The sequence below is a fragment of the Sorex fumeus genome, unplaced genomic scaffold (assembly GCF_029834395.1).
Source record: "Sorex fumeus unplaced genomic scaffold, SorFum_2.1 ptg000063l, whole genome shotgun sequence".
NCBI lineage: Eukaryota > Metazoa > Chordata > Mammalia > Eulipotyphla > Soricidae > Sorex > Sorex fumeus.
The window spans coordinates 51,596,740-51,622,033 of NW_026606120.1; the positions used below are offsets into that span (position 1 = coordinate 51,596,740).

Sequence of the window (25,294 nt, forward strand, 5' to 3'; positions counted from 1 at the left end):
AACTTGATAAAAGGAGCTGGAGCGATAGCACAGCGGTTAGGGCATTTGCCTTGCACGCGGCCAACCCGGGTTTAATTCCCAGCATCCCATGTGGTCCCCCGAACACCGCTAGGAGTAATTCCTGAGTGCATGAGCCAGGAATAACCCCTGTGCGTCGCCGGGTGTGACCCAAAAAGCAAAAAAAAAAAAAAAAAAGTGGTTAGAGGGTGGGGTTTTTTTTTTTGTTGTTGGGGGAAGGAACACATGAAACAGTGTTTGCAGACCATGTGGTGCTGGAGGGATCTAGTCTGAAGCTCCTGCACAGACGCTTCAGCCCTTTGGACTATCTCCTGGCCCTGTTGTGAGAGCGTAAAAGTGAACTGGAAGGGACGGAGAGATACAACAGCAGCGAGGGCACTCCCTTTGCTGTGTTTGATCCTTCAAGAGTGGATACAATACAACAAAAAAGAGAACAAGAAATCCGAGTGATTGTACAGCAGGCAGAACACTTGCCTGACCAGGTTCAATCCCCAGATGGTCCCCTGAGACTACTAGGAGTGTCTGGGTTACTTCCGGACCAGAGGTGGGTAACACAGGGATGCTGGGGATCCAACCCCACTCAGCCATGTCAAGGCAAGCACTCTGCCCTCTTGGGCCCAGAAAGCTTTTTCTTATATTGAGAATTGCTATGCATCTTGAGCACCTTCTTTAAACTCAACACCAGTGTTCATACAGAATGTCTTTTCCCTTTCCCCTGGACAGTCTTTCAGATATCCGATTTTACTTGAAGGAACTAGAAATACTGGAAAGAATTGATGTCATTGCCTTTTATTTTTAAGCTAGGGAATTCCAGTAGCTGCTAAATTTTTGTGCGACTCTCCACTACCCCCTCGCTCTCGAAAAATGGATTTATTGAGTGACGTGGGCGAAGATATTTTGCTTTCTGAATAAATAGATCAGTTTAATCTGACATTGTTTTCATCACAGGCTGGCTGGTATTCAGTAGGAGTGTAGCAGTGTAGGAGTGTGGGTGAATGTGTCTCCCAAGTGACCCCTGAACACATTTTGTTCTCTGACACCGCTTAGTTGGTTGTACCGAATGAATGGCTTTGTTCCGGTCCACAGCTGGATGTGGGTGGGAGTGAGAGATCTGGGCTCGGGAGACCACACGGCGTGCGTGCCGCCGATTGAACTTTAGGGCAAAGATCCTTACCCTCTTCGCGGGTACTCTCTGGGGCCCAAAAGAGCTTCTTTGCCTTTACGAAATCGCTCGCAAAGTAGACAAAACGCACGCCCAACGTGGGGCTCGAACCCACGACCCTGAGATTAAGAGTCTCATGCTCTACCGACTGAGCTAGCCGGGCGGTCAGGGCAAAGATCCTTACCCTCTTCGCGGTACTCTCTGGGGCCCAAAAGAGCTTCTTTGCCTTTACAAAATCGTTCGCAAGGTAGACAAAACACACGCCCAACGTGGGGCTCGAACCCACGACCCTGAGATTAAGAGTCTCATGCTCTACCGACTGAGCTAGCCGGGCGGTCGGGGCAAAGATCCTTACCCTCTTCGCGGTACTCTCTGGGGCCCAAAAGAGCTTCTTTGCCTTTACAAAATCGCTCGCAAGGTAGACAAAACACACGCCCAACGTGGGGCTCGAACCCACGACCCTGAGATTAAGAGTCTCATGCTCTACCGACTGAGCTAGCCGGGCGGCTGATGACTAAGCGTATCCCATGAAAGTTACAGAGACTCTTTCCCTGAACCGTCGGCACTCAAAAAAAAAAAAAAAAAGAGCTACAGAGTTTCTGCTGGGGTGGGCGGGGACTGAGTAGCCTTGGCGCCAGTTCTTGGGCGCGGCCTCGTAAGTGGTTCGCGGGCCAGTCGCGGGGCGGAGCTGGAGAGCCCGCCGCCCCCGGGTCAACGGGGCGCCCCAAGTGCGGCCCCGCGGGGCGGCGGGACTACAACTCCCGTGGTGCTTCAGCTCGGAGGAGGTGGGGCCCCGGGCGAAGGCGGGACGCGAGGGCGGGCCTTCCGGGAGTGTGTTTCCGGCGTCGGAGGCCGCGGCCGGGCGCAGTGTGAGAGCGGTAAGATGGCGGCGGCGGCGGTGGTGGAGTTCCAGAGAGCGCAGTCCCTCCTCAGCACCGACCGGGAGGCCTCCATCGACATCCTGCACTCCATCGGTAACGGCCGCCGCGCCCCCTCCGCGGCCCCGGCGGCCCGGCCGCGCCCGTGCGGGTGGGCGGCGGCGCTGCGCGGCCGGGCTAGCCGGCTCCGCGGCTGCTGACTCACTGTGTGTGAGGGGGGCCGGGCCGGGGGCACACACAGGCCGCCCGCCGCTCGGGACAGCGGCCCGGGCCCCCCGCGCCGCCCGCCCGCTTGCCCGCCGGCCGGCCGGCCGGCTGCTGACTCACGGCGCCGCGCTCCCCGGCCGCGGCGCGGGGGGCCCGCGCGCAGCCCCGCTCGGGACGCGCTTGGTTAGGGGCGCAGCCCGGGCCGGGCTCGCTTCCCGGCCGGAGTTTCCTTCCCCGCCGCTCGGGCGTCCCGGCGCCGCCGCCGCCGCCGCCACCGCCGCGAGCCGCGCCGGGCGGCGGGCGGGGGCCGGCGGGGTCGGGCCGGGGGGCCGCCGCGGGAGCGCGTGTGGAGGCGCCGCGGGGCAGCCCGGCCGGGCGCCCCGGTGACTCCGCGGGGTGGCCGCCGTCCCGAGGAGGAGCGCTCGGCTGGCTCCCGCGTCCCGGAGAGTTGAGTGCGGGCGCTCCCCCGCGCGCGTCCCGCCGGCCGGGCTGCTGCTCCGTGCACTTTGCCGGGGTGCCGGTCCGATCAACAAGTAGGGCGCGGGCGCCCGCGCGCGGGGGGCCGCCGGGACCTGGGCTCGGACGGTGACCCGGCCGTGAAGTTGGGGTCTTCCCCCACGGGCAGCGCTGGGGCCCCCGACGCGGCGTCTCGGGGGTGGGGGCGTCCCGGCGGAGCGGGATCTGGGTGCTTCCTGACCTCCGAAAGGCGGTTTGGTTTTGAAGTTAATGCTTTTTGGCTTGGACAGTTCAAGTTCCAGGGCCAGTGACCTCTCTCGCAGTCACAGTGTGAAGTTAACCTCCGTGCCTTTTGTTTTTACTTTTTCCTCTTTTGGGGGGTACATTCTGATCACTGATAAGAGTTAACGTGCGAGGCGCAGAGTGTGTGTGTGTGTGTGTGTGTTCGTCTTTTAGAAAAAAGTGGAGGTTTTAATAAATATCACAACTAACCAGAGCGTCTCTTGCATTCTTCCAGTGCTACGGGAAAGTTTCCCCCGCTGTTAGAACGAGCTTGAGTCATGATGGTTGACAGCTTTACTTTTCCCCGACTCCATCATGGAGTATCAAAATCTTGGTTTTTGTCAAGTCATGATGCTTTGTTAGGGAAGTCAGAACTAGTGATGCACACAGAAGTTATCACTGCAGACTTGAAGAGGAGAGTCCTTGTTTGAATATAGCAGAATAGTTTTAAACAGGGGAAAGTGGGGAAGAGCGCAAAGTTCTTTTAACAGGTCCCGGATTCCTGAAAAAGTGGCAATCCTTACGGAGACTGAGTGGCGCTGTGGTCGCTTGGCTTTGTGAAACTCGTAGTCCAACACAGCCCTAGCTCAGACTTTCCAGACCTAAGATTCATTGAGACTTGACTTTACAGTCAGTAACTTAGTTGTTTGGTTTTTAGTTTTTGGCTGATGGATACTCAGGCTTGTTTCATATATATACATAATAATAAATTTTTTTTTTTGAGGGGCAGTGGGGAGGGCCACACCTGGCTGATCTCAGGCATTGTTCTTGCTCCGTGCTCAGGCATCACTGGTGGAAAGCTTGGGGGAGCATATGGGGTGTTTGGGATCAAACCTGGGTTGACTGTGTGCAAGGCAAACACCCTACCTGTTTGTACTCTTTGGCCCCATATTTGTTACTTTTGCATAAAATAGTGCTTAGTGTGGGACAGTTTAAGTATGTATATATAAAATTTTGCTTTAATCCAGTGACTGCAACAAAAATCTCAGTGTACATCGGTAAGGAAAATTCTAATTGATAAAATGAAAAGGCACATTTATAGTCAGTGGGCAAAATCTCAGTGATTTACATAGGACTTGTCTAGTAATCATTTTACTTTACCATTTTTAGATTTAAGCTCTCTGGAAGTTGTCTTTTGACTCTGTTTTAGTTTGAAATGAAATTGGTTTTTTGAGGGAAAATGTACTCTTTATTTTCTGCCAGAATTTTAAGAAGGTTTACATTTTTCCCCCCAGTGAAACGTGACATTCAGGAGAATGATGAGGAGGCAGTACAGGTCAAAGAGCAGAGCATCCTGGAACTGGGGTCTCTCCTGGCGAAGACTGGACAAGCTGCAGGTATGTGATTGTTTTCTTATTTGCCTGAAATGCTAGGTGAAATTTTGATTTTTCTGTTTCTTGGTGATAAAATCCAATTTTATTTCCAGCTTGCTGAGCTTCAGTTTTTTGTTTTGTTTGGACTGTGCCAGGAATTGAGCCCAGGATTTCAACTATGTAAGACAAGTGCCCTACCGGGGAGCTATATCCCAGCCCCAAGTTTTGGGTTTTTCAGTATGAAGTTATGTTCCTTTAATCTCAGTTCTTTGTGGCAGAGTTTTCTCCTATAGATGAACATATAGCTCCTCTTTCTAGTTTAAATATTCTCTTAAATACAGGCAGGAGAAATCTTCACTCCAGAGCAATGATGTACTTAAGGTAGATAGTGATTGTAAGCCTGACTTGAAAATGACTAGGTATTCATATTCAGGGAAGTGACTTGTCCTTTTTTCCCCATATGTGGAATGAGTAAGACATGAAATGGAAAGATTTCCAGGATTTCGCTGTTGGTACCTAGAACTTAGTGCATGTCATTCCCCAAACATTCTAGTAATTGAATCATTGACTTCCTTTGCTAAGATGAAAGTCTGAAGATGGGCAGTCCTTGGCATGAGAGAATCCTGTTTATCAGGAAGGACCTTTGGCCAGTAAAGTGATAATAATACTTTGAGAAAAATGCTTAAGCTCAGAATTAGATGATTTCTTTCAACTTTAAAGTGAATTGAGAACTTTTCTGATTAGTGTAGATTTTAAATTTCTGCCAAGTAACCTCATGAATCACTTTACCAGACATCATGCTGTTATTTAAGAGATTAATGGGTTTAAGTAAGCTAAACTTTGTGAACTTTGAGAGCTAAGCTTTCCTAGTTCATAATGACTTATTTTAGGCTAATTAATAGGAAATTGAGCAAAAGAAGTATGAAATTGGGAGGTATGTTTATATAGGTAGTATGTTATTATAGGACTTTTTTTGTTTTTCACCATACCCTTGGGTGCTCAGAACTTGCTCTTGGACTGTACATACAGGGATCACTCTTGGATCAAACCTGGGTTGACTGCTTTCAAGGCTAACATTTTACCTGCTGTTCTCTCTGGCCCAAGATGTCATATTAAAATACCTATAATTAGGGCCCAGAGACAGTGGACAGGGCACTTGCTTTGCACGTGGTCAAACCAGGTTCAATTCCTGGCACTACATATGGTTTCCTTATGCCCTGCCAAAAGTGACCCCTGAGCACAGAGCCAGGAGTAAGCCCTGAAGGTGTGGCTGCTCCCCCCTCAAAAAAAAAAAAAGTAAAAGCCTATGATTAGGAAAACTATGCCTGTTTTTCAGTGCTAGCTACAAGCTTGTTTTATTTTGTTTTGTTATTTTAAGCTACTTCTGACTCAGTTTTGGGGGACACTCCTGAGTGTGCTTAGGGGATGGTGTTCTGGCTGGCTTCCATATGCAAAATATACACTCCAACCCTTTGAGTTATCTTCCTGGCCCATAAGTTTTTTTTCTTTTTTTTTATTTTCCCCTTTTAGGTCACACCCGGTGATGCTCAGGGGTTACTCCTGGTTCTGCACTCAGGAGCTACTGGCAGTGCTTGGGGGACCATATGGGATTCTGGGGAATAGAACCCTGGTTGGCCATGTCCAAGGCAAACGCCCTCTCCATTGCACTATTACTCCAGCTCCCCGGCCCATAACTATTGATTGTACTATGCACAGTTTTTTTTTTTTTAGCTTTCTAGGGGTGCCATACCTGGCAGTGCTCAGGTCTTACTCCTGGCTTTACTCAGGAATCATTCCTGGCAGGGTTTGTGAGGATCATAAGGAATTAAACCCCTGGTTAACCCAGATTAAACCCCTGGGTTAGTGTGTGCAAGGCAAGCAACCTACCCAGCTGTACTATATATCCAGCCCCAAAACAACTTGATAGGGTAGATACTATCATCAAGTTTTACACTTGAGGAAACTTAGCAAAGATGAATAAATTACCCAATGGCACTCAGGTGGTACATAGTATACTAGGATTTGAACCCATGTAGATCCGTTTCAGAATTCATAGCATGATGGATATTACTTTCCATAGTTATCCACTTGTGAACTATAAATATGAGTTGGTATTGTTCTTTTTTTAAACTTTAGACTGAGTTTATTATATTACATTTATGGATTCTCTTTTAATTAATTTAATTTTTAGTTTTTTTTGGGCCATACCCTGCTTGGATTTACTCCTGGTTCTGGGTTCAGGGGTCACTGCTGGCAGGCTCGGGTACTGTATGGGCTGTCAGGGATTGAACTTGGGTCCGCCATGTGCGAGAGGGAAGTACCCTGTCAGCTGTACTATTGCTCTGACCTCTAGGCTTTCAATTACTGTGAACCTGGAAGTTGTAAAATGGTTTTGAAAATTTATGCAAATTGTAAGAAGGCAATTTTCTAGAAACTTAAAAGTACCAGATAATGATTCAGGATTTTTCTATCAGATATCTAAATTTTTCTTGTAGTATGTGTAATTAAAAACAGCAGGTAGTATAGTATTATCTCAAAAATTACTCAAAAATATAAGCCCGGCAAGCTACCGAGAGTATTCGATATGCCAGACACAGTAACAACAAAGTCTCCAATGGAGACGTTACTGGGCCCGCTTGAGCAAATCGACGATCAACGGGAGGGCCTTTACCTTTTACCTTTATATTTTGTTTAAAATTCCTGTTTTACAATTTAGTATCACTGAAGTTGATGTTTTTTTTTTTTTTTTTTTGTGATGGGGATGCTATACTGGGTGGTGCTCAGGGATCACTTGGCATGGTTTGGGGAATCGTGTGGGGTATTGGGAATCAAACCTGAATTGGTTGTGTGTTAGGCAAGTGCCCTACCCATTGTACTATTGTTCTGGCCCTTTCACCTTTGGTTTTTTTTTTTTTTTTTTTTTTGCTTTTTGGGTCACACCCGGCGATGCACAGGGGTTCCTCCTGGCTCTGCGCTCAGGAATTACTCCTGGAGGTGCTCGGGGATGCTGGGGATCCAACCCGGGTTGGCCATGTGCAAGGCAAACGCCCTACCTGCTGTGCTATTGCTCCAGCCCCTCACCTTTGTTTTCATCCTTACCTTCTAGTCAATAGTTAGAAGTGTATACTTATGAACCTGTTGGAACTTAGCAGGTATTTAAAAACTTTTCCAGTTTCATTACTGTTCTCTGAGAGTTTGATGAGTTTATATAGAAAATAGAAACTGGGGGCTAGAGAGCTAGTACAACAGGTAGGGTTTGCCTTGCATGCCGCCGACCTGGGTTTGATCCCCAGCAATAATTCCTGGGTGCAGAGCGAGGAGTAAGTAAATTCCTGAACGCAGCCTGGTATAGCCCTCCCCAAACAAAAAAACAAAAAAGAAAATAGAAACTGTAAGCAAGTCTTTAGGTTTACTTTTTATTTTTTAAACCCATTTTTGATAGGTTTTGTTGTTTGTATTGATTTTAGGTTTCTGAGAATAGAAAATATCTTTGTTCCATTAACCTTCAATTTTGTTCATATATTTATTCTTCATTTATTATTGTATACTAGTAGCAAGTCCCTGGTTTGGGGATTTAATGCAGGGCATGTGTCTGACCACTAGGTTAAATCCCTGACATCACATGGCCTTCCTTGGCATTACCAGTTATTAACTTGAAGGCCCTTGAGCACTGTTGGGTAGGCCCCTGCTTCTGCTGTGCCTGAGCAGCACTGCCTCCTCAAGGCCTGGCACAGAACTGGCACTGAACTGCTGACCTAGGTCCCTGAAAGTGGTGCTGGGTTCCCTAAGCACTGGTTGGGAAACTCCTCCTATCTCTCCTCAAAAATATGGTCCCTGACTGATGGTAGTCATTGGGATTTAGTGAATAAGACGACTGGTGAATAACAGTGATTGAAAGCAGTGCTGAATGAACATCATCAGATGCATAGATTTAGGAGCTACTATTTTCAAAGCCTAATATTTAGACTCTTAAAAGAATTATGTTGAGTTCTATGAGGTTCTGAAAATTAGGTTTTGGTTACATAATTGGCAAGTAATTCTAGTAAGAATAGGAGTAAGACAGTATTATTTAATGGAAATTAAAAGAAATATTCTGTGTATAGATGGAAATAGAGAAAATAACAAACAAAACTAACAAAAAATAACAAACATAAACAAAATTCCAAAACAATAGTAGACTAAGATAAAAAAATTGAATTCATTCTTTTGAAATTCAGCTGAGTGGTTTTTTGTTTCTGTTAGGGTGAAAAAACTAACATTCAGTCCTTGAAGGAAATACTGTAATACCACCAGGTGCTAGAGAGAAAGGCAGACTGCTTAGCTCATGTTTCATTTCTGCCTTTTCCAGGAAGGAAAATGATTTTCAAACTGAAAAAGATAGAAATAACGTCAGGAAAGAGAATTAAAGTCAAGGTAGGTGAGAGAAGAAAGAGCAGAGAGTTCCTTAAATAAATTCAACTAGACTATGGTAATTACTCTTAATATTCGAAGAGTAGTTTTAGCAGATAATAATTATAGATTCACAATAATTCTGAGAAAAATAATGGAAGGTGGACAAGTTATACCAAAAAAGTTGTAACAAAATATGCCCTTGATACTCAGGATAGGCAAACACTGCACCACCAAGTTTTGGGTTTTTGGATCACATGTGGCAGTGCTCTGGGATCTGGGTTCGAGCTTAGCGATCACTTCTGGCGGAACTCAGGGGAACATACTTGGTGTGATGAGGTGGGCCAGAGGGGCAGGTGGAACACAAGTCACGTCCAGGGCAAGCACCCTACATGTTGTATTATCTCTGTGGCTCCTGTTGCTCCATTTTTTAAAGAAAAGGTGATGAAAACAACTGATTTAGACACTATAAATTGTTAATCAGTAGAAAAGTTCTTAAAGACATTGTTTGGTAAATAGATATTATTTAAAGATTGGTCTCTCCCCTATCCCACACGCTTTAAAAAATTTGTTTTTGAGCACTACCCAGTGGTATTCAGGGCATACTCCTGGCTCTGCACTTGGGGATCACTCCTGGCAGTGCTCTGGGGATTATATGGGGTGGGATGCTGGGAAAATCAAATCTGTGTTGGACATGTGCAAGGCAAAACCCTTACCTGGTATATTGTACATTTCTTTGGCACCCAAAGAGTAGATTTCTGAACAGATTATTCCAAACTCACATCTCTTTGGTTACACTTGTTAAGACTCGTAGATTTGCAAGGTTCCATAATGCCCAGGGGTAACTCCTGGCTCTCCACTTAGGGGTCACTTCTGGCAGTGCTCTGAAGACCATATGTGGAGCCAGGGATTGAAACCTGGCTTGGCTGATGCGCGACAAGCGCCTTACCTTTGTACTGCTTCTCCATCCCTTGCCTTCTGTTCTTGTAAGTGACTGTTTATAAAATAAAGCCACATCCACTTGTTTTCATATTGTCTCCGACAGCTTTTACATTGCTATGGCACAGTTAGGTACCTGCCGCTGAGGCCAATTAGTCCACAAACCCAAAAATGTTTACTTGTTTACTTTTTTTTTTTTTGCTTTTTGGGTCACACCTGGCAATGCATAGGGGCTACTCCTGGTTTTGCACTCAGGAATTACTCCTGGTGGTACTCAGGGAACCATATGGGATGCTGGGATTCCAACCTGGGTTGGCCACGTGCAAAGCAAACACCCTACCTGCTGTACTATCACTCTAGCCCCTACTTGTTTTCTTTATGGAACTGCTTAGAAAATGTTTTGGGCTAGAAGAATAATTTCATTTTATTTCTGGCATAATTTGAGTATTTGAACATTTGCCATGGCATTATTGTTAGATATGTCTTGTGCTTCTCTAACAGCAAATAGGTCATTTCTCAACCAGGAGGAATGTCTAGCATCGTGTCACAGGATCTGGTCAACATCTAACATTATGACTAAAGTCATTTCAATAAATGTGCTTATTTTTTAGATGATTAGTACAGTAATTAATACAGTAGAGGACAGAATTATGAAAGGTATTGCCAAAGCCAGCAAAGCTGAATTTGGTTGTGGTAAGGATAAGTTACACCCTTAAAGAATTTTATCAAAACAAAGGAAGCTGGGATAGCGATAATAGAGTGGGTAGGGTGCTTGCCTTGCAAGTGACCAACCCAGGTTCAATCCCTTGTACCCCTTATGTTTCCCCAAGACTCACCAGAAGTAATAGCTGAGTATAGAGCCTGCAGTAAGCCCAACCAAAGGGGAATTGCTTGTGTGTTTAAGAAAAAAAAATTTAATGAATGTCTGACCAAAGAGTGCCACTAGAAAAAGCAAAGTATACTATCTTGTGTTACATGTGGTCAGATTAAGAGAACTAAATCTCATGTTTACTGGTCAGACACTACCACGAGCATTACTTTTTTCCTGTTCTGTGTACCGCAGGTGGTATATTTGCAAGCTCAGAGTAGGGCAAATAAAATGATAAGAGAAAAAAAGATAAGGAATCTAGAAACCAGAACTTTAGAAGAACTGTTGAAATAGAGAAAGCTTTTTTGTTTGCTTGTTTGTTTGGGGCCATACTTTGTGATGCTCAGGGATTACTTCTGGTGCCACACCCAGGAATCACTCCTGGCTGTGCTCAGGGTACCATCTGGGCTTCCGAGGATTGATGCTGGGTCGGCTGTGTACAAGGCAAGTGCTCTATCTGTTGTACTATCACTCTGGCCTCAACATTACACAGTGATTATATCATATAATTGAAATTTACATGACTGTAAAATGATTTGAGGGGAGAAGTCAGTACAGCTTGGAGGTAGCATCAAAAGAGTTCATAGGCCTTTAATTGTATCTAAAAGAATATTTTGTATTTATATTGATTGAGAATATGGAGAGAATTCCACACGGAAATGCAGCATGAATGAATCATGAAAGCAGGAGTTTATAGGGCATGCAGAGGTGAATGGTGGCAGAATGGGAAACAATTTTTGCTTTTTGGGGGGCCACACATGACGTGCTTAGAGCATAGTCCTACCTCTGTGTCTGGGGATCACTCTAGCTGTGCTGGGGAGAGCATATGGGGTGCTGGGGATCCACCCTGGTTCTGCTGCATATAAGGCAAGTGCTTTTGCCAGAGCCCTGAATTAAGAGGTGTATTTTTTGTTTTTGTTTTTGGGCCATACCTGGTGGTGCTTAGGGCTTACTCCTGGCTTTGCACTCAGGGATCACTTCTGGTGAGCTCAGGGAACCATATGGGATGCTGGGGATTGAACCTGGGTTGGCTATGTACAAGGCAAATGCCCTACCCATTGTACTATCCAGTTTGTCCCTGAATTAAGATTTTTTATAGAGTGATGCTGTAAGAATATAACTAGATATAAAAAAGACTGGTAATAAAATAAATTTTAGTAGATTTTTTATTTTTGGCTTTTGGGGCACAGGTAGCTCTGCACTACTTGTGGTGCATGGGGGACCATATGGGGTGCAGGGGATCCAACCTGATTTATTGCATGCAAGGCAAGTGTCCTGCATGCTGTTCTGTTTCACTGGCTCCTGTGGTTATAGTTTAAGATAGATTATGCAAAATAAAAATTTTAAAAGAGTACAGAAGAACTTTAAAGGGAAACTACCAGTACTCTGTATTTATTTATTTTTCCTGGCCATACCTAGTGATGCTCAGGGCTTACTCCTGAATCTGCTCTAAGGATCATTCCTGGTGGTGCCTGCGGGACCATTTGAGGTGCATGCAAGGCAAGTGCCTACCCACTATACTATTGCTACTTTTACCACCTCAGTATTGTAACTTTTTTTTTTTTTTTGCTTTTTGGGTCACACCTGGCGAAGCACAGGGGTCACTCCTGGTTCTGCACTCAGGAATTACCCCTGGCAGTGCTCAGGGGACCATATGGGATGCTGGGAATCGAACCCAGGTTGGCCGCGTGCAAGGCAAATACCCTACCCGCTGTGCTGTCGCTCCAGCCCCAGTATTGTAACTTTTATGTGTGAAGTTTCAGGGGTTCAGGGAAGTGAAATTGCTAAAATGCTAATTGTACTGGATAGAGTAAGTATTTCAGGAGGGAAGAAAAGAGGGAACCTAAAACTGAAAAACTATTTATTTTGTTTGTTTTTGAGCCATAACTGGTAATGCCCAGGGATTACTTCTGGCTCAGGGATCACTCTTGGCGTCAAGTGCTCTGTTTGCTGGAGTATTGACTGGAGGGAATTTTTTTTTTTAAATGTTTATAGCCGGGTATTTGTTGGTTGTAGGGAAGTTATTTTGTCCAAAGTGGGCAGACAGCATATTTCATGATTCTAGAAACTTTCCTCTCAAAGTATGAGTAACTTGATGCGGATCTTTTATTTAGATGGATATGTGAGTCAGAGAGCCAAGAGTCTTTTCCACACTCTTACGGTGGGGATTTGAATTCAAAGGTGGTATATATAACTTATTTTTGCTATTTTATTACCTGTTAGGAATGCTTTAATTTCCTCCTGTTTCATGTTGAATGATTCCAGTGGCATGAATGTCTTTATGATCTTGGATCATTTTTCAGTGAGTATTTTTATCCCTAATATGGATATTTACCTTTTCCTATCTGCGTTGCCTTTCACACAGAGCTTGGAGGACTCCTGAAGTATGTGAGACCCTTCTTGAATTCCATCAGCAAGGCTAAAGCAGCTCGTTTGGTCAGATCTCTTCTTGATCTGTTTCTTGATATGGAAGCAGCTACAGGGCAGGAGGTAAGCTACTTACATGACAAATTGGAAAGAATCTGCTTCAGGGAGAGAGGTACTTTTCTGCACTTTGGTGTCTAGTGTTGAAGCCACAGCTTGGAGGACAAGACAGCTCAGGACTGGAACATGTCAGTTTCTTTGTTACAGGGCATTTGATACTTTGAGTCTGTTCCAAGCTTTGCTTTGTAAATGGAGATTGTCAGTGGTCTCTGGAATCCTCATTACATCAGGGTCACAGACTGATTCTTGTCTCCGAGGTGTTGTATTGCTGCAGCTTTGTGATGTTTTCTGTGTCTATGGTACCTTTGATCCTGTGTTGCAAAGCTCCTTCTGAGTATAATTAAGTCTGTGGCATCTTTTTTTGGCTTATTTTGCACTGCGTATATACCTTTTGTGTAGGATGAGCACTCAGCCATTTATGGGTTTTTTTTTTTTGGCGGGGGTGGGGGTGGGAGGGCACGCCCAGTGGTGCCTGGGGGCTTACTTTTAACTCCATGTTCAGGGATCACACTGATGGTGGTGTTTTGGGGACCATGTTTGATGTCAGGAATAGAACCTGGGTCTGCCCAGGCAAGAGCCCTACTTGGTGAACTGTCTCTCCAGTCCCATCCATTTGTATCTTGCATACAAGGTGAATGTCTTTTGCAAGCTCAGACTAGAACCGGAGGTCTAATATTAAGAGTGGTTTACCAGAATCACTGAACCTCTTCCCATTTTTTCCTAAGATAACTGTATTTTTGCAGTTAAGCATGTGATATTACCAAAGTTAAGAACCATTCTGGATTGGAGAGTTCAGGGGTTAAGGTGCTTGCTTTACACATGACAGATCCCGGTTAAATTCTTGCTACTTGCCTGCTGAGCACTACCAGGAAACCCCTAAGCACGGAGGAGTAAACCTCCAGAATCTGGCAGATTTTAGCATAATAATATTGTAGTTGTTCTTTTGTTTTGGGGCCACACCCGGCAATGCTTTAGGGGTTACACTTGGCTACACTCAGGAATCAATAGTGTTGGTGCTCGGGGACAGTGTGTAATGCCTGGGATCCAACCTGAGTCGGTCATGTGCAAGGCAAGCACCCTATCCACTAGACCCCCTTATTTAAAAAAAATTTTTTTGCACAAGTCTTTGGTCAGGTCACGGTCCTCCCGTTGTTCATCCATTTGCTCGAGCGGGCCCAGTAACGTCTCCATCATGAGACTTGTTGTTACTGTGTTTGGCATATCGAGTACATCACGGGTAGCTTGCCAGGCTCTGCCGTGCGGGCGAGATACTCTCGGTAGCTTGCCGGGCTCTCCGAGAGGGGCGGAGGAATCGAACTCGGGTTGGCCATGTTGGCCGCTTGTAAGGCAAATGCCCTACCGCTGTGCTAGCAGTTCCAGTCTTTGATATATATAAAATAGATATTATTATTAATATTACTATTATTAGACTGGGAGACAGTTTTTAAGAGCAGGATGAGAACCTAAGGGAATAAAGGAGAAGGAATACAAGCTATGAAAGGGTGGAGGTAGCGGTAGGCCCACAGAGACAACTCTTACTCCATAGGTTGGTCTTCTTTTTTTTGGTTTTGATCTTTGGTCCACATAAGGCTGTACTCGGCGTTTACTTCTGGCTCCACTCTCAGGGATCACTTACTGCAATGCTTGGGGGCCATATCGGGTCCTGGGATTGAAACCGGGTCAGCTGTGTGCAAGGCGAGTACCCCACCTGTTATATTAGTGGTCTCTCCTCCCCAAAAGATAACATTTAGACGGCTGCTTTTATTTCATTTTTGGAAGTGCTCAGGGATTCCTCCTGATTCTGTGCTCAGGGATCATTCCTGGTGGTGCTCTGGGGACTAAATTCGGGTCAGCTGTGTGCAAGGCAAGAATCTTAATCTCTGTACTGTCTCTCTGGCCTTAGATGACCGCTTTCAAAACCAAAGCAGTGGAATTATTTTTGTGAACAGTTTTTTTTTTGGGGGGGGGCGGGGAATCAGTGGTATACTTGGTGGTTCTCCTAACTTCCTAACTGCTATACTATCTGGCTCTTTGTGAACAATTTAAAGGAAAAAGTGTTTTTTATTGTTTTGACTGAGCCTCAGATTTATGGCGTCAATACATGTGAAGCATGTAATACACCAGTGAGCTATATTTTTGGCCCTGAAGACATGATTTTTGGGACTACTACAGTGCTCAGGTATTATTCTCGGTTTGATCCTCAGGGATCACTCCTGGTAGTGCTTTGGGGGGACATATGTGGTGCCAGGAATTGAACCTGGATCAGTTGAGTTCAAGGCAAGAACCCTACATTCTGTACTATCTCTTTGGCCTCCTTAAAATGATTTTTTTTTTATGGTTGTCTTACCTAACTTATTAAAAAATTACACTTTGTTCTTATGTTTGACATGTGAACCTTAGATTGGCCTGACAAGGGGTCCAGGGCTGGAATGATAGTTCAAAGGGTTCAGTCCCCCATCCCTCTACCTACCCCATCCCGCACCTCAGGGAGAACCCCCCCATTACAGAGCCAGCAATAGCACCTCCTCCCTCCACCCCCACCCTTCCTTGCTGGGTATGGCTCCAAATGAATAAAAATATTCAGAAACCTGAGTAATAAATGTTAATTGAGACAGACTATTAAATACTACCTGCAACTATTTTTGGGGGGCGAAGGAATGAGGAGGGGGCAGGTTGGTGCCTCAGCCAGCAGCTCTTAGGGGCTTGTCCTGACTTGATGCTTGGGGCTTGCTTCTGGTAGTCCTCTCCGGATATGGAGTGGTGGGGATTGAACCCAAGCTTTCTGCATAGGAAAGTTTATTGAAATTAATTGAACTATCTCTCTGGCCTTTATCTAGGTCTTTTTAAGTAAAAAATTAATTCTGTAAGTTGCTTCTTGGTACTCTGACATCTCTGGAATTTGTCTCTTCCCATAGAATTGACTTGGTGATTAGAACTACATTTATTTAATGAACAGCTAGTTTTTCTCCTTTTAGAAAGTCTAACCAGATCATAATTTAGTGTTCTGTAGTTGGATTTGCTTTTACAGGTGGGTTTGTTTAGCTAGGCCCTCCCTTTTACATTCTGTTGTATATTGCTTTTATTTATGTTTTTTTGGTTCTGGGGACCCAACTTAGGATCTCGCACATACAAGGCAAGTGCTTTTCCTTTGAGCTACAATTCCAGCCCTTGTACAATTACCTTTTTTGTGGAGGAGGGTGTTTGGGTCCCAGCCGGTTTACTTCTGGCTCTGCTCAGGGATAACTCCTAGTGGGCTCAGGGGACTATGTAAGGTGCTAGGTGTCAAATCCAGGTCAGCCATGTGTAAGGCAAGTTCCTTACTTGGTAGAGTCTGTCTGTCTGTCTGTCTGTCTCTCTTCTCTCTTCTCCTCTCCTCTCTCCTCTGTTCTCTACTCTCTCCTTTCTCCTCTGTCTCCTCCCACCTCTCTCCTCTTCTTATAAACATTCCACCCTGCGCTACTTCCTTCCCTCACTTTTATTGTTGCTCTGATGGTGGGGCTTTTTTTGCAGCTGTTTTGGGCCACACCCCACAATGCTCAGGGTTTTACTCCTGACTTTGCACTCAGGAATCACTCCTGGTGGTGCACGGGAGACCATATGAGATGTTGGCCATGTGCGAAGCAAATGCCCTACTGCCGTACTGTCGCTCCAGCCCCATTTGGATTGGCTCACTTGTTTGAGATACTTGTCATGATTGATTTCAGTACTTACTGGGACTCACATCTTTGCTTTGATACACTTCTGGTTGTTGTGTTCACTGGTAGACACGCAGTGCTGCTTGGATAGGGATTGCTTCTTGCAGTGTGGTGCTTGGTTATTTTGTTGCTGCATGCACACGTCAGTTGTGTTGCTTGGATTGTAACTCAGCATATGGGCTGTGCCTGGGTGTAAGTCAGCATATGGGGTGTGCCTGGATCAAACTAATGGCTGTGTGTCTGTAAGGCAGGTGCTCTGCTACATCTCTAGTCCCCCAAGAGCTGGAGTCTTCATCCATGTCTTCTTTTAATAGTGTTTGTGAATTAAAGTAATTAACTAATTTTGGAAGAAATTACTACTCATCTAGACTCTTCCGTATTATACCTCAGACTCAACATAGCAAATCTCAGCATCCAATCACTTACTAAATTCTGTCATTCAGGTTCAGCATCTGTCTCTTTTTGGGGACAGGGGGTGGGGGTAGGACAGTGCTCAAGGATTTACTCTTGGTGGGATGCAGGGGACCATGTGTAGTGCCAGTATTTAACTTGGGCCTCCTGCATGGAAAGGAAGCGCCCTACCTGTTGTACTGTCTCTCCGGGCTGCCTCTTTTCTTCCTTTTTCTTTTGGCTTTTTTTGGTTACACCCAGCGATACTCAGGAGTTCCTTCTGGCTCTGTACTGAGCAATTACTCCTGGTGCTGCTTGGGGTACCATATAGGATGCTGGGGATTGAATCCTGGTCGGCCGCATGCAAGGCAAATGCCCTACCCACTGGAGTATTGCCCCAGCCCATCCTTTATTTCTTTATAGCAGTAATAACTGGCCCTTTTGCCATAAGCTGTTCTATTTATGGGACATTTTCATGTTACCTTGGTTGTTCTCGACCTGATCCTAAAAGGATTTTTAAAAAAAAATTCAAGTCTTGGGGCTGGAGCAATAGCACAGCGGGTAGGGCATTTGCCTCGCACGCAGCCAACCTAGGTTCGATTCCCAGCAACCCGTATGGTCCCCCAAGCACCGCCAGGAGTAATTCCTGATTGTATGAACCAGGAGTAACTCCTGTGCATAGCTGGGTGTGACCCAAAAAGAAAAAAAAGAAATTCAAGTCTTTGCTTACATTTCACTTTTTTTGAGTTCTTCATCTTTGTTTTTTGGGCGGGGAGTAGGGGTTGGCTTGGGCCATACTCTGGTGTTCAGGAGTAACTTCTGGCTCTGCACTCAGGAATTCCACCTGGCGGTCCTCGGGGAACCATACGGAGTGCTGGGGATCGAAGTTGGCTGTGTATAATAAGGCAAACATCCTACCTGCTGTACTATTAGGCTCTGAATCCTAAAATATCCTGTCACTTTCTTTACTTCATATTTATTTTACTTAATTTTTCCCATACGATTATACGTGTCGTGAAGGATAGAGGAGCAAGTCATAGATGGATATCACAATCATAATTACCTGTCAGAAAGTACCCAGTTTTAGAGTGTTATTAATAAATTAGGGATTGGCATGATAGTGCAGTGGGTAGGGCATTTGCTTTGCATGTGAGTGACCCAGGTTTGATCCTTGGCATCCCATATGGTCCCCTAGCACCTCCAGGAGTAATTTCCTGTGTACAGAGCCAGGAGTAACCCCTGAGCATTGCTTTGTGATTCAAAAAACCCAAAAGAAACAAAATAGCACTGTAGCACTCTCTTCCCATTGTTCATCGATTTGCTCTGGTGGGCCCAGTAACATTGTGAGACTTGTTACAGTGTTTGGCATATCTAATCATTGTAGCTTGCCAGGCTTTGCGTGCATGGGAGATACTCTTGGTAGCTTGCGGGGTTCTCCAAGGGGGGCAGAGGAATCGAACCTGGGCCAACTGGGTTGGCCATGTGCAAGGCAAATGCCTTACCTGCTGTGTTATGCTCCAGCCTGAAAGAAACAAAAAGATAAAGAAAAGCAAATTAGGGGCTTTGTGTTAAGGAAATTGGTACCTAGAGTGTGAGAGGTATAGAGGGCTGGAGTGATGGTGCAGCAGGGAATGCATTTGCCTTGCACGCAGCCCACCTGGGTTCAACCCTAGCATCCCATATGTCCCTGAGCACTGCCATGAGTGATTTCTGAGCATCCCTGGGTGTGACCCAAAAAGCATAAAAAGAAAAACAAAACAACAACCAAAAAAAGGCTACAAGGAATGGAATTTTGATTTTTTTTTCCCTTTTTGGGGCTGGAGCGATAGCACAGCGGGTAGGGCGTTCGCCTTACAAGCGGCCAACATGACCGACCCGAGTTCGATTCCTCCGCCCCTCTCGGAGAGCCCGGCAAGCCACCGAGAGTGTTCGATATGCCAGACACAGTAACAACAAAGTCTCCAATGGAGACGTTACTGGGCCCGCTCGAGCAAATCGACGATCAACGGGAGGGCCTTTACCTTTACCTTTTACCTTCCCTTTTTGGAGGTTAACCCTAAGTTATGTCACAGGATAAAGTTTAATTTGTTATATTCTTAAAACTGATACGATTCAGAGAGCATAGCAGGTAGGGTGCTTACCTTCCACGCAGCTCTTTTGGGTTAGATCTCTGGAACTCCCAAGCCTTATAGGGAGTGATTGCTGAATGCAGAGCCAGGAGTAATCCCCGAGAACAGCGAGCTGTGGCCCCAAAACAAAAACAACCCAGAAAGCAGCTATGAAGTGAGCTTATATGTATGGGAATGAAGGAATATGATGGCAGGAGTGGAACTGATGGTAGATGCCAGTGGAAATAGGGGAAGAGTTGGGGTAAGTAGGGGAAAAAGAACATTGAATTAGATCCTTTTTAAATAGTGATCTGAAATTTCAGAATTAAACTTACCTTCCAGGATCCTTAGGAAGTTGTCTCTGGGAAGCTATAGTTTTGGTTTAGTCTTTGCAATTAAAGCACAAAGCACATTTTTTTCTTTTTTGCTTCACTCCTGGCCATGCTCAGGAGACCATATGGAATGCTGGGAATCGAACCCGGATTGGCCGTGTGCAAGGCAGACACCCTACCCGCTGTGCTATTGCTCCAGCCCCCACAAAGCACATTTTAAGAAACTTTATGTTGAAATTTTTGTTGGGGACCCTGTGGGTGGTATAAGACTGGGTGTGGGGCTGGAGTGATAGCACCGAGGGTAGGGCGTTTGCCTTGCATGCGGCCAACCCGGGTTCGATTCCCAGCATCCCAGAGCCAGGAGTAAGTAACCCCTGTGCATTGCCGGGTGTGACCAGAAAAGAAAAAAAAAAAAAAAGGACTGGGTGTAATCTCTGGTCCCTGACCTCCTGTGCCTCACTGGGTGCAGCCCTGGAGATCTCCAGGCACCGTGGGGTGTGGTGCTGGAGGCTTCTTACAGGGTTGGAGCAGTGCTGTCTTCTCAGGCTTTATCACAGAACTACAAGTCTGGTTGCCGAGGATCATGGGAGTAACCCCAGACTCCTTGGACACCACTTGGAAAAGAAAATTTTGTTTGAAATAAGCATTTAAACAGAAAAGGGGGATTGAGTAAATTGAGCCCAGGAATTGTTTCAAAGTACTACAACACATGCTTTGTAGGAGCCCTGCGTTCCATACCTCAACCACATGGTTCCACAGTATCAAAAGTAGTAGCTTGAACGTTGCACCAGGAGTGACTCTAGCCCTTTTGTATAACACTCGCCCAAGTAAAGTTTCTTTTTATTGGGGGGGGACTGGGGGGGGGTTGTGTGAAACCTGGAAGTCCTAGGATTCTGGTGATGCTTAGGGGACCATAAGCAGCGCTTATGAGGATCTAACCAGGGTTAGCAGCATGCAAGGCAAGCACCTTAATCTCTGTACTAACTTTGGCCTTAAATATCTATTTTTTGTTTTGTTTCGTTTTTTGAGCCACACCCAGTGTTGCTCTTTGCTCTGCACTCAGGAATCAATCCTGGTGGGCCCGGGGGACTATATGGGGTGCCAGGGATCGAATCTGGGTTGGCTGTTGGCAAGACAAGCGCCAACCTGCTGGACTACCTCTTCAGCCCCATATATTTAGTTTTTGCCACAACCTTTTATATTCAAGGGCTTTGTTTTTGTTTCTATTTACGAAGTTGGTGGAGAGTTACACCTGACCATTCATGGGCTACTTTCAGCTGGGACTCAAGGGACTGACTATATGTTGTTGTTTCTTCATTTCTTCATTTTTTTTTAACATAGAGCATTAAAATCTGGAACACATACATCATGAATTTACATGCGTCATCTTTGTGCAGGGGCCATGCTAATCTCTATCATTCCATTTTTAGAAAATGTGCTGCCAAAGTGAGCCCTATACGGTGTCAGGGATTGAATGCTGGACTCTGGCATCTCCCTGGTCCCTTATATATTCTATCTTCTTTATCAGTCGTTGTCATCATTAACAAAGCACAAAGACTCAAACAAAATAGCTGTTGTAGACTTCAAATTTTTTTGTAGAACCAAAGTGCTTTTTTTAAAAAAAAAATCAATTACAGTCTTAGATAATGCAGATCACGTACTCTGTTACTGATAGTAGATACAGAATTTATTAAATTTTTATTTATCTCGGTAAAAATGTTTTTGCTTTAGGAGGAATTTTTTGCTAAATTCAGTGTATTAAGGCTGGATTGAGGTAGAAAGAGCATTGGAGATAGGGTAGGGTTAGTTCCAGCAGCTGATATATGATCTTAGGTGAGTCACTTTACTGGTTCTCAAATAATTGAAAGCAGGTGAAATTTATGTAGTGTTTCATTAATAGGAATATACATCACAGTTGCCAAGTTCTAATCTAGAGTTGAATCAGGAGCCTGTATGTTTTTGTATTAATTGGAAAATCTCATAGGTTGGAGCAATAGTACAGTAGGTAGGGTGCTTGCCTTGCATGTAGCTGATCTAGTTTTGATACCTGGCATCACATACCAAGACTCCCCAACTCCCCAAGGAGTGATCCTTGAGTGCATAGCCAGGAGTAAGAAGCCCTGAATTCTGCTGGGTGTGCCCTGTCTGTCTCTCCCAAAACAGGGAAAAAAAAAATTAAAATAAAATTGGTGAGCATGTTAGCCCTCGAAAGACACATGAGAGCAGAGACTTATATTTTCACTGTTAAAAGTTCTCAGCAAGGTATTTTCAGTTCTAGTTTGCTTTGAGCTTGACTTTTCAAAAATAACCAAAAACACCTGAAATTGGGCTTACTTTTAGTTTTTGTAGTTTTTTTTTTTGAGGTCATTTGAAAGTTGGAGATTAAGTAGCCACCAGGGGGCTCCAGTGGTAAAGGTTTTACTGAATCTTACTGGCAGTGAATTCTATAAAAAAATGTAACATAGTTCTTGTATTGAAGATAGGCTCTACAGACAGAAGACCTGTGAGTTTGGATGTCTCTTTACAACATCTCTTAGGAGAGCTTTGGATTTTCCTTTAAAAATATTCTATTGAGGCTGGAGCAATAGCACAGCGGGTAGGGCCTTGCACGCAGCCAATCCGGGTTCGATTCCCAGCATCCTAGATGGTCCCCCGAGCACCGCCAGGAGTGATTGCTGAGTGAAGGGCCAGGAGTAACCCCTGTGCATCGTCGGGTGTGACCCCAAAAGCAAAAAATAAATAAATAAATAAAAATATTCTATTGCAGGCAGAGATAGTATAGAGGTTAAGGTACTTAACTTGCATATAGTCATCTCCAGTTTGATTCTCATTATATAATGGTCTCCCCAGCACCACCAGGAGTGTTCTCTGAGCACAAAGCTAGGAGTAAGCCCTTATCCCCATTGACCTTATGAGCGCTGTTTGGGAGGCCTCCCTCTCCTACCCCCCACAAAAAAAACTACTGTTGTATTTACAGTTACTTTTGGAGGCTGAAGAGATAGCACAGTGGGTAGGCAACTACGTTGCCTTACACACGTGGTTTCTATCCCTGGCACCCCATATGGTCCCCCAAGTCCACCAGGAGTGACCTCTGAATGCAGAATTAGGCGTGAATTAGGTGTGTCGCAGACATACACTAGACTACTTGGGTTACATTGACCTGGGAGTTCAGAGCACCTTTACATAATATTAAAAGCTCTATTAAGGGTTAGCTAGTTTTAGTTAACTTTTTACTGCATTACTTATTTTATTTCTTTTTTTTTTTTTTTTTTTTTGCTTTTTGGGTCACACTTAGCCATGCTCAGGGAACACTCCTGACTCCTGGCAGACCCAGGGGACCATATAAGGTGCTGGGGATTGAACCTGGGTCAACCATATGCAAGGCAAATGCCTTACCTGCTTTACCATCACTGAGCGCAGACAGGAGTAAACCATGAGCACCACTGGATATAGCCCTCAAACAAAAACAAATCAAGCAAAAGAACACAATCTTAAGCACAGAGATAGTTTGTGTGCAAAAAGCCAAGTTATTCTCATTATGGTAAAACCATTTCACACTGAGATACCATGGCTCAAGACATGTTCCCCTGAGTAACTAAGTAGAGCAAGAATACTATATAAGGAGGAAATGAAAGCTGTTCTTCAAAATAAGGTGTTTTGGGGGAGGTGGGCACTCAGTGGTTCTTGGGTCTATACCTGCCTGGTTGTTCGAGTACTCAGGCAGTGCTCAGGGGAATTTGTGGTGCTGAGGATCAAATGGGACCTCCTACATCCCTTTAAGCCATCTGTCTATCCCCCTCAAAGCAGGGTTTGTGGAAGGAATGTGAGAGCATAATATAATGTTGCTTGTGTTGTCTCTTCCTGGTGCAGGTCGAGTTGTGTTTAGAATGCATTGAATGGGCCAAATCAGAGAAAAGAACTTTCTTACGCCAAGCTTTGGAGGTATGTACCTAAATTAGTATCACTTCAGGTCTTGAGGCATTAGGCTTCCTGAATATAAGTGATTTCATCCTGAGTAAACATATGTTTAGTAGTTTTGTATTATCCAGGTACCTATAGGTAATTAAACAGTTTAGTTCCTTCATGGCAGTCTTGCTGTGGTGGAAATTTTGGGACAGAGCTGATACTTGATTCAGAGGTGTAATCAGCAGCATGTTAATAATTGTCTGTTAATGGATAAAGTTAATGGTCTGTCACTGGCCATAATTGGAGCTAATACCATGGATTAGATCACTATAGGCTGAATTTGATGCTATGATGAAGACTTACATACTCACAGTTCTGTGACTGTCAAGCTTTGATTTCTTTCTTTGGCTCTCCTCCCCTACAACCCCCGCCCTCCCGCCTTTCCATCAGTCAATGCCTTTTCTCTTTCCTAGGCAAGACTGGTGTCTTTGTACTTTGATACCAAGAGGTACCAGGAAGCATTGCATTTGGGTAAGTAAGCTGCTAGAAATGAGTAAGTTGTGGTTGCTGGTTAAATGAATATATTCTGAACTTGGCTATTAATACATATTAAGTTTTGCCCATTTCTAAGAATGACTTAACACTCTTAACATTTACTCAGTATAGAGCCTGAGAGATAGAGGTTAAGACCCTTACCTAGTTTGATTGCAGGTCCAAACATGGTTCCCTGAGCATAGAGCTAGGAGTAAGCCTTGAGTTCTACTATGTATGGCATTCCCCCCGAACCTCCCCCAAAGAATATTTACTCAATCTGTCATGGAAAAAATGCCATTTAGGAATTCTAAGAAACTAACTGGGAGATTCAGAGGGTCAGATGTCAAGATTTTACTGTCACTGTAATTGTACTTAAAATTTATTCTAAGGGGTTGGGGAGATAGTAGAGTTCATACCAGTTGTGATCCCTGGCACAACATGTGCCAGGTCATCCAGTACTAATAGGAGCAACCTTTAGCACTGCCAGGTATGGCCCCAGACCATCCCTCCCCAAACAAACCAACCAAAAACAAACCCATAACATCTATTCTAAAAATTAAGAACTTAAGTGAATGGCAGTATATGGAAGCTGGAGTGGGTTGACTAAAGGTTTTTCTCCTTTTCTCTGTTGCTTTAAAAGATAAATATTAATGAGTAAATCTAGGCTCTTTACCAGAGATGTAAAAGCATACAAACAAACACTGTCCTCCTGTTGTTCATTGATTTGCTCGAGCGGGCACAGTAAGTCTCCATTTTGAGACTTGTTGTTACTGTGTTTGGCATATTGAATACAGCATGGATAGCTTGCCAGGCTTTGCTGTGCGGACGAGATACCCTCAGTAGCTTGCCGGGCTCTCCGAGAGGGGCGGAGGAATCGAACCCGGCTCATAATTTTCATAAATTGAAAACGATTTTTTTATAGGTTGAAAAAATTGTTAGTACTCTGTATCCTGAAAATAAAAGTTTTATATGGTTCAAAAAGTATCATTCAAGAAAAATTTTATTTGCATATTTTTGCTACATTTGGAAGTACTCAGGGCTTAATCTTGTTGCTTTCAAAAATATTTAAAAAGAGGGGGGTTGTGGAGCAATAGTACAGTGAGTAGGGCATTTGTTTGCACGCAGCTGACCTGGTTCAATCCCTGTCATCCCATATGGTGCCCGAGCACAGCCAGGAGTAATTTCAGAGCGCAGAGCCAGGAGTAACCCCTGAGCGTCAGGGGATATGACCTAAAAAGACCTCCCCCCGCCCCTCCAAAAAATGCAACATCCCTGAGATAGAAAAGCATGACTTTTGTAAGTTGAAAAATTTGTCACTACTCTTGTTATTTTG

The 25,294-nt window shown here is 44.7% G+C and overlaps 1 protein-coding gene and 4 non-coding genes across 6 annotated transcripts in view; 1 reads left to right on the forward strand and 4 right to left on the reverse strand.

The window, feature by feature from the left end:
- Positions 1 to 1,270: 1,270 nt before the first annotated feature.
- On the reverse strand, positions 1,271 to 1,343 carry TRNAK-CUU (transfer RNA lysine (anticodon CUU)). Its single transcript has one exon. It is a non-coding gene; the product is annotated as a tRNA-Lys (tRNA).
- Positions 1,344 to 1,441: 98 nt separating this feature from the next.
- On the reverse strand, positions 1,442 to 1,514 carry TRNAK-CUU (transfer RNA lysine (anticodon CUU)). Its single transcript has one exon. It is a non-coding gene; the product is annotated as a tRNA-Lys (tRNA).
- Positions 1,515 to 1,612: 98 nt separating this feature from the next.
- TRNAK-CUU (transfer RNA lysine (anticodon CUU)) lies at positions 1,613 to 1,685 on the reverse strand. Its single transcript has one exon. It is a non-coding gene; the product is annotated as a tRNA-Lys (tRNA).
- Positions 1,686 to 2,005: 320 nt separating this feature from the next.
- PSMD11 (proteasome 26S subunit, non-ATPase 11) overlaps positions 2,006 to 25,294 on the forward strand; it is a 41,985-nt gene continuing 18,696 nt past the window's right edge. The window contains exons 1-5 of one of the 2 annotated variants that reach the window (XM_056127339.1): positions 2,006 to 2,154; positions 4,239 to 4,340; positions 12,878 to 13,002; positions 23,392 to 23,463; positions 23,901 to 23,958. In XM_056127339.1, coding sequence (XP_055983314.1) covers positions 2,064 to 2,154; positions 4,239 to 4,340; positions 12,878 to 13,002; positions 23,392 to 23,463; positions 23,901 to 23,958 — 448 coding nt within the window. In that variant the 5' untranslated portion in view covers positions 2,006 to 2,063. The remainder of the gene's footprint in view (positions 2,155 to 4,238; positions 4,341 to 12,877; positions 13,003 to 23,391; positions 23,464 to 23,900; positions 23,959 to 25,294) is intronic. The other variant, XM_056127341.1, reaches the window with a different exon arrangement.
- On the reverse strand, positions 20,868 to 20,975 carry LOC130036289 (U6 spliceosomal RNA). The gene has a single exon (XR_008794336.1). It is a non-coding gene; the product is annotated as a U6 spliceosomal RNA (small nuclear RNA).